The 8,868-nt window shown below is 43.4% G+C and overlaps 2 protein-coding genes across 2 annotated transcripts; one reads left to right on the forward strand and one right to left on the reverse strand.

Moving 5' to 3' along the window:
- Window positions 1–117: 117 nt before the first annotated feature.
- On the forward strand, window positions 118–2,275 carry dlx5a (distal-less homeobox 5a). Its single transcript, XM_079367545.1, has 3 exons — window positions 118–911; window positions 1,358–1,542; window positions 1,755–2,275. The coding sequence occupies exons 1-3, from the start codon at window positions 554–556 to the stop codon at window positions 2,067–2,069; spliced, it is 858 nt and encodes a 285-aa protein (XP_079223671.1). The 5' UTR covers window positions 118–553; the 3' UTR covers window positions 2,070–2,275.
- Window positions 2,276–5,933: 3,658 nt separating this feature from the next.
- On the reverse strand, window positions 5,934–8,490 carry dlx6a (distal-less homeobox 6a). Its single transcript, XM_079367680.1, has 3 exons — window positions 7,848–8,490; window positions 7,044–7,237; window positions 5,934–6,794 (listed from the first exon to the last, which is right to left on the reverse strand). Exons 1-3 carry the CDS (start codon window positions 8,152–8,154, stop codon window positions 6,555–6,557), a joined length of 741 nt encoding a protein of 246 aa, XP_079223806.1. The 5' UTR covers window positions 8,155–8,490; the 3' UTR covers window positions 5,934–6,554.
- Window positions 8,491–8,868: the final 378 nt, after the last annotated feature.

Raw genomic sequence — 8,868 nt, forward strand, 5'->3', positions numbered from 1 at the left:
TGTTTTATTCTGTTTGAAATTAGCAAACGTCATTTCATGCTGTCAATTTTAGAAATCAATAAAACAGCGACTTTTTGATCAAATGTTTAAAGAAAAGAAAAAAAACAGAACAATGTTATTAAAGGACCGGTCTTAAAGAAGTAGGCCTCATTGGTAATGATGAGTCTTTCTTATGTATCTCTCTGTAAACGTCGATAGGCCACGCGGCCAACACTTTAATTGCCTTCATTGATTGATAGAATAAAAACACAACAATGCAGCCACATAGCCCGGGTGGTTTCCCCCCCTATAAGAAAGCTGGCGGAGTGAACTGGGTGTAGCTGTGTCTGTGTGCGCCTTGGCCAATGGAACCAGATCCTCCCTGCAGTGCGTAAGAGCGCGATTTAGGATTTAACCAAGTCTTTGCTGCGGGGCTGGCTGCAGTCTTCACCAGAGCCCGACGGCCCAGGAACCTTCCGACGATGTCAGTGTAGTTTTCACACCGCTTTGGAGTTAGACAGCGTCTTTTTTGATAATAAAATCAAAACAAAACCCACTCGTTTCTTCGCGAATTATGACTGGAGTATTCGACCGGAGGATCTCAAGTGTGAAACCTTCAGACTTCCAGAGCTCTTTTCAACTCTCCACCATGCACCATCCGTCTCAGGAATCTCCTACTTTACCCGAGTCCTCCGCCACGGATTCTGGCTACTATAGTCCGGCCGCTGGAGTCACTCATGGCTACTGCTCGCCCAGTTCCACATCGTACGGGAAACCACTCAATGCCTACCAGTTCCAATACCCGGGAGTCAGTGGATCAGCAGGAAATTACGCGACAAAATCCTACACTGATTACAGCTCGTACACGACCCCCGCCTACCACCAGTATGCTGGGACTTACAGCAGAGTGCAAGCCCAGCCGAGTCCTCAAGGTACGGCCCGCACACTGATTTACTTCTAACAGGAGAAAAGACGATTATGAATGGATAACCACCATTATCCTACTTTTTAAATAAGCAATGTTTACATTTTAGCGTGATTTAAAACATCTGTCTTAATCGCATATTTTTAAGATTCAGACTTGTACAACAAATGCAAGGTGAAGCTTAAAGATTTTAAAAGCAATACATGTTTTTGTTTTTTTTTTACAAACGGCAAGAGTCAGTTGGATGACGTTTGAGAATACGCTTTCTGTCCTTTATTGTCAGCAGATCTACATTTAGTGTTTATAGGCTAATGTTGTCCTTTTTGGATTTTAATTGATAAAGATCACAACTTGTTCTATTGTCACACAATAGAGAGAGGCTACCTTTTTATTAAGATCAATTATTTAGGCTATACTCTTTTTTTATTTGTATTTTTTTTAATCGTTTTATAGAAAAGGAGATCAGCGAGCCTGAGGTGAGGATGGTGAACGGCAAGCCGAAGAAAGTGAGGAAACCTCGGACCATCTACTCGAGTTTTCAGCTGGCCGCCCTGCAGAGACGCTTTCAGAACACACAGTACCTGGCCCTGCCGGAGAGAGCCGAGCTTGCTGCCTCGCTGGGACTGACGCAAACACAGGTTAGAATTAATATCATGTATTATTATTTTATTATTATCAACGCTTTGTTGTCCTTCTGATTGTTTAACAATCGTATTTTTGGAAATAATGACCGTTTTGGTGAGCTGTGTCCCTGTGCGCTTTACGCACGGTGCGTCTTGAAAATATGTTTTTTCTTCTGCAGCCTTCATGAAATAATAACGGCTCTGTGTTTCGCCTTTTTCCGCTATAGGTCAAAATCTGGTTCCAGAACAGGAGATCAAAATTGAAGAAGATCATGAAAAATGGCGAGCTTCCGCCGGAGCACAGCCCCAGCTCCAGCGACCCTATGGCATGCAACTCCCCACAGTCCCCGGCCGTTTGGGACACACAGGGCCCCTCGAGGCCGCACAGCCTGCAGCCTCAAAGCATCAACACCACGGCGGCTAACTTTTTGGAAAACGCGGGTTCATGGTACACCTCTGCCGGCAGCTCCATGACATCCCACCTGCAGACCCCTAACTCGATACAGCACTCGTTGGCTCTTGGAGCAGGGACGTTATATTGAAAAAAACAAAAAACGGTTGTTCATTTCAAGTATTTTTTTTTCTCCTCCTTCTATGGGACTCGTGTTCAAATTTCAGAGGAATATGCAATGTATTTGATGACAGTCATAGAAGAAACGTGTATAATGTGTAAATGTGTGCATGTAATTTATTGCATTTTTTTGGAAGACTATTAAACGTTTAAATGGACAATGGACCTTTGAACCCTTCGGCATCTCTGCAGTCTCTTATTATTATTATTTTGACCCTCATTTATAAGACGGAAAATCACGACAAAGACTCACACTCATAAATAATGTCTGTGAGCCTCAGGTGACGTTACACAAGTTAATCACAGCTGCTCAGTGTGACATGACTTTATGGACAATATCGTAAATCTAATCTAAATCTAGCCTGTTTTTTTTTCTTCCTGGACCTTCATATATATGGAGTATTATTAAAGAACATATCTGTGAATTTATAAATGGGAGATAAAGAACAAATATACAGGCTAATTGAAAACCGTTTTTGTTCAACATCGCTGCTGTAGTATTTAGACCATCCTCAATTTGTGTTTCCTGAATGGCACAATTTGTAGATGTTGTGGTTTCTGCAATACGTCATTGTAACAATCCTTTACAATGATTTTCTTTTACCAGTATGTTATTATAGGCTATCTAGTCAGAGGTGGCACAAATCCCTGAATTATTTTTAAACAATCTTTGTCATGGTAATATTTAAATCATGAATATTGGTGTGTGGATGATATTCTGGATAAATATTTGTACAATAATATCACCCTATCATCCAATATCTATTGTCCTGGAGTATTATTAGCTATTATTTAGTTAATTATAAAATATATTATTTTTTAATTAGTATACTGGCTCTGATCACGTTTTTGATCAATCCCCTGATTGAGTCTTTCAGCCTTGCAGCTCCTCTGTGCACAGAACAGCCTCCTCCTGCAGCAGACACTGTGCAGTCGCTCGCGCTTTGTGTCCCCTACAATTAGCCGCTTTGAATGGCAGAGAGGGGGTGAGGGGGGCGGCACGGAGATCTGAGACAATCCGCATTCCTGTGGGGGTAGACCGGCTCCAGAGCTCTGCCACTCCCGGCCGCATGCAGCCCACCTTCCGGGTAAAATGAAAAAAAAAAAAAAGTGTGGAGGGGGAAAGCAAATCCTCCACAATTTCACCATGTTATTTGCAGGCAAATGCCAGCGCTGCCGCATCAAAACCGCTGAGTAAACGCGAGGCTCTGACGAACATTAGAAAATTGATCCAATTGAATTTTACCCACAATGCACACACACACATCACCTACTTTTTCATTTATTTATTTTACAAAACATTTTGCACAACATTCCACTCCCCTCTGAATCTCACACCCACAACAACATCACCACAACAAAACTGCATCTGACCCACACACTGAACTATGCATTCACCATTTACACCTGACACACTGAATTCTCTCTCTCTCTCTCTCTCTCTCTCTCTCTCTCTCTCTCTCTCTCTCTCTCTCTCTCTCTCTCTCTCTCTCTCTCTCTCTCTCTCTCTCTCTCTCTCTCTCTCCCTCTCTCCCTCTCCCTCTCTCTCTCTCTCTTTCATCAGGTCTGGTCAAAAAATCTCGCCCTTAATTTATGCCTACCTTTCTCCACTCTGGGAGAGAATATCGCGGGAGGGGGGGGGGGGGGCGTGATGTAAATGCGGGGTGTTGTTAAGAAAATATCTGTTCCACGGTAGACAAAAGCAAATTGCAAACGTTAGTGAGAGGTCTTGTTCGTCTTCGTTTTCTCGTTCCTCTTCATCGTGGAACACGCCACCGTGCTTGTTGTTTCCAACCTAATTCATGCTGTAGGCTATAAACAGAAGCGGCGTAATTACAGCGCGCGCAGGTCACCTGAGAACATTTGATATTTTTAATAGCGCACGCGCTCAAAAACACTCAGGCACGCGCACTGTATGGAACACAGATGCACGCGGAAGGCCTTTATCCCCTCATAAACACAACAACTACTGAATGGTCCCCTACATGTATCTCTCTCACGCACACAGACACACACTCTAACAAACACACATAAATACTCACACACTCGTGCTACCATTATATCGAGAGCCCCTGTTTATTTCCAACCGAACATTTTCCACTCAGCTAGTTTCCCCCCGTTTTGCAAATCGAGTCTAAATAATGACAGTTAGCTTTACTGGACAGCTTCAACTGTAACACTCCACAATAATTATTCTCTAGGATTAGGGCCTCCATTATCATAATCTGGACATTGACAATTACCTATAATTTGCAAAGATGCGCTTAGTTCTTGATTGCAGAGGGCTTTTTTTTTTCAAGCTCGCCATCACTAAACAGTGACAGTAATAACAGCTAATTTTGCAGGCAATATATAAGAGCTTACCGTGGTGTGCAAACACTTTCCCACCTGGATTTGCTTATTCAACCAGCAGCAGGAAAAGCGTGCAGAGCTTTTTTTGTTAGTCTGCTTGGAGCTGAAGAAGGTAAGGTTGATTCTAATATTTTCTCTCATGATGCAGTGACAATCTGCAGTGGACATTAGTCTTCAGATTTAAAGAGAATAGGGAGAGAAATGTTGCATTGTCCTAAAATCTGTTTTGCGTTTATTTATTCAAAGTAAAGAGAACGTGTAGATTTGTGAGGTATAATATCACTTTTTAGTTAATTCTGTGTCTGAAATATTGTCAGGTGCTTTCATATAGACGCCTGTTTTAGTGCATGAAGAAAACTATAGGAGTGAGACATCCCTCCCTTCATTCCCCTGCCCCTTTTTCTGTCAGCATGATTATCTATCTATCTATCTATCTATCTATCTATCTATCTATCTATCTATCTATCTATCTATCTATCTATCTATCTATCTATCTATCTATCTATCTATCTATCTATCTATCTATCTATCTATCTATCTATCTATCTATCTATCTATCTATCTATCTATCCTCATCAAAGCCTTTTATTCCATTTGCACAACATGAAAACATGAAAAGGTCGCATCTCTGATCTGAATAACAGAACTGTATTTTTGGAGCTATGTTGATGTTTACTCGATGCTGCCTCGGGCTCCCTGCAGCCTGAGCTCAGGGATGTAATGGCCCTGGAGCAGATAGACTGAGGCCCCATGTCTGGGATGAGGTTGGGTGGGAGAGTGGGGGTGGGGGGGTCTCAGGTATAGCTGAATATACGCCAGTGGGACATCCGCAACTTGACAGCTGCATGAAGCTTTTCAGCGTCGTAATTTCAGATAATATCCCGAGCGCTCACTCCTCTCAGCAATTTGTATATGAATAACCGAATAATTTCCCCCTTTTGTTCCATCTGTGCTACCTCAAACCCAAATAAAGATGCCTTTTAGTATTAAAAGTGGTAGAAAATTACAGGTAATTATCTTTGACGGTAAAAACGCTGTAATCAGCGGGCTACATCAAAAATTACCCTAATTATGCCTGCATTTATGAGAATGGAAAAAAAGCCTCACTTGGATAAAAACCCACAAATTGTCCCAAATATCTCCTTCACATTGAACGCTGCTGCAGCTGGCTGCTTTGTTCAAACATCGATCCCGTGGAGCTTGGCATTTAACGGCCTGCATTAGGACGGAGAGAAGGGAGAAAACATTTTGTCAATACTTCTAATAATTGAGGGTGAAATGACAAGATGAGCTGGACCTGGAGCAAATGTCTTTCGGGGTGAATGTAGGCAGCAACGGTGCAGGGTAAGTTAATTTCCTCCGCTGTTTGATAAATCTATATAGGCTTCTGTGGGGTTCTGAACGCTTTGGGTTTATTCAAATGGGCTTTTCACTGCAGAAATGTGTCATCAGCTAATGTTCAAATGTCTGCTAGAAGCTCTTGCACTCCAGGGGGACGGGAAATAAGAATTTTGTAATGGGATGTTGGCCCAATATGAAGCATTAAAAAGGGGCCTTAAATGAATTTTTTGAAATCATGCAACAGCAGGCATCTGCTTTGAGTCACGGTTTACTCAATCTCACAAAACATAAAAAGTGTATGTACAACTTAAATCGCAGGTTATATTTACAGACAGACAATTTGCTTGCTTTTGCATGATTGAGAAACAAACCAAAAAATAAAAATAAAAGCAGTCAGGAGTCCATCATGGCTGAAGGTTGTGGGCGCCAAAGCGCATAGAGAGTTCTCAGTCTTTGGCCCAAAACGCGGCCAAAATATCATTGATAATATTTGGTATATTGATGTTCAGATCTTGACAAGAATGAAAGCATAACAAACAGGCGAGCCCACTCAACAGCTTAAAAAACGCGTAGTTCCTTTGTTTGTGTCATCACACCGAGGTTTTGGCTGCAGTTTTATCCGTCATTGGAGCAGCAGAAGAGGGGCTTCTCTCCTTTCCTCTCTAGTCTCTGCGCTCACACAATTTGTAGGCTACGTTAGGGGGGTGGGGGTGGGGGGTCTGCATGGAGAAGATCCGAAGGCCTCCTCTGCCTCCACATGAGTCTATCTCTGCATTGAATCTTGATGTGGGGAGGAATACCAGTGAGAGTAGCCGGGCATGTAGCTGTTGGCCGGCATGTTTACTCCTTTGGAAGATGCCGAGACGTCCCAGATTGGAGGGATAGTGGGAGAGCGTGGGGAGAGGGACATGGAGCCCGGGATAGGGTCGTTCTCGTGCGGGTTGCCGCCTTGCTTCAGCAGCTTTTTGAACTTTGACCTCTTATTCTGGAACCAGATCTTTACCTGTGGGAGAAAAGGAGAGGAGTTTGTGTCATAAATAAGGACATGTGGATAAAGAGCTTGTGTGGAAATGCGTAAAAACTGTAAAATCGCAAGGAAAGTATTAAGCATTAAAACAGGAACAATAATCAACCAAAAAACATACTCAAACAGTAACGATAACATTCTAATAATTATTTTATCTATAGACTATTATTCTAATCATAATTATGAACTATATAATATTTTCAAGGGGATCAAAGTCCTCCTCACCTGGGTTTGTGTCAGTCCTAGAGAGGCAGCCAGCTCCGCACGCTCCGGTAAAGCGAGGTACTGTGTTTGCTGGAAACGGTGGTTCAGTGCTTGCAGCTGCAAACTGGAATAAATTGTCCGAGGTTTGCGAATCTTCTTGCCTTTTCCATTAAAACGAATTTCCCCATTTTCAATCACCGTCGTCTTCTGCTGCTCTGCAACAAAAAAAACCAATGTTATTATTCAAAACAAAGTGCTTGGATTCTAGCTCTCGGTGTAAATTCAGATAAGCCCAAATGAAAGGCATTAAACGGCAGAAATCTTCCGGGAAGGTGGAGATAAAATTGCCCAAAAATGAACATTCCTGTGACAACTTGCATTTCCTTGAAGCGACATGGCCACAATCCTCATACGCTGTCATATTTAGGATATTACTCGTAATGACATGTCAATTAAATGCTAATTACAACATTCAGGGCGTGCGTGCAGCCTAATTTCCACGAGTAGTTGGTGAGGATGCACACTCGTGTATGATCACAACCTGGGTATTAGAGCGTGTTTTATTGGAACAGAGGAGAAGGCTAAACTGGACAGAAAACCATTCTGACAGAGGGATCAGGAATTATCCGGTGCGCACGGTTTTTCTCTGGTGTAATCGACAATACCTTTATCATTCGTCTGAAATTGGAGTGACCGAGCGGTGACTTGGGTAGGACACAGACGCTGGCACAGGGAACAGTTTTTTTATCCCCACATTCTGGATCACCCATCTCTAAAGTACAGTCTGCAAGACGCCACTGGATGGACAAAAGGGGGGTTTCTTACCTGTGCCGTCTAACCTCGTCTGTCCTCCCGTGTTGTTGTGATAAGACGGCAGGTACGGGCTGTGGTGCGCGTGGCTCACGTAGGGGTAGGGTAACGACCTGTTGTAGGTGTTGGTCCCGGTGTACGCGGTGTTGTCGTGCTGGTGGTGCGCGTGTGAGCCGGAGTGGAGACAGTGCAGCGGGTAGTGTCCGCCGGCCATTGACGGGGAGCTCTGCTGTGAGTGCGACTGCTGCCCAAACTCCATGAACGCAGACTTGGACGAGTCCTGAGGCTCCAGACCGTCAGCCATCGTAGTCATGGTCATCATCGAATTTTCTGCCTTGAGAGCACTCACCCCCCTCTCTCTCAAGACCAAATCGGTTTTCTCTCTCTCGCTGTGCTGTTGTCTCTCTCCCCCTCTCCACCGCGGAACAGATATTGTCCTATTAACACCCGTATTTTCCACACTCGCCTTTATTCCCCCCTTGTCTTGTGATATTCTCACCCAAAGTGGAGGAAGGTAGGCATAAGTTAAGGGCGAGATTTTAAGGTGGATTCTGTAAAAATTGAGCCCTTGCTTCCAGACTTGATGCAGACACTACAAGTAAAATGGTTTGTCTCCAAAGGGCAGCGCCTCCCGATTGGTCATCCAACCCAACGTCATCAGAGCTCTGCGCTTCACGGAGACTTGAGCTGGAGTTAACCCACCTTACCAGCTCCCACCACAACTATGGGGGAAATAATATACGATGGGAAAGACGCATAATTCCTACAGACAAGCTTCACACGTAAAACAGCGCTTGTGGAATAGGAACAGATTTTGTTTTTTACCCAAACCCCCAAATTACGCACAACGCGACAACATATAGTGCGCGCTTTGATTTAGCCGGACGAGGCAGCAAGTCTATATGTGCCTCTTTTTCTTACAGCATTTAACTCCTCCTCTCCTCGAGAATTAATTACTTATAGAGCATCGCACAATCATCCTTCTTAGAGAGCATTCAACATGAAAATTGATTTTTACACCAAAGACCGACTAATT

The sequence above is a fragment of the Symphodus melops genome (genome assembly GCF_947650265.1).
Source record: "Symphodus melops genome assembly, chromosome: 18".
In the NCBI taxonomy this organism is placed as follows: domain Eukaryota; kingdom Metazoa; phylum Chordata; class Actinopteri; order Labriformes; family Labridae; genus Symphodus; species Symphodus melops.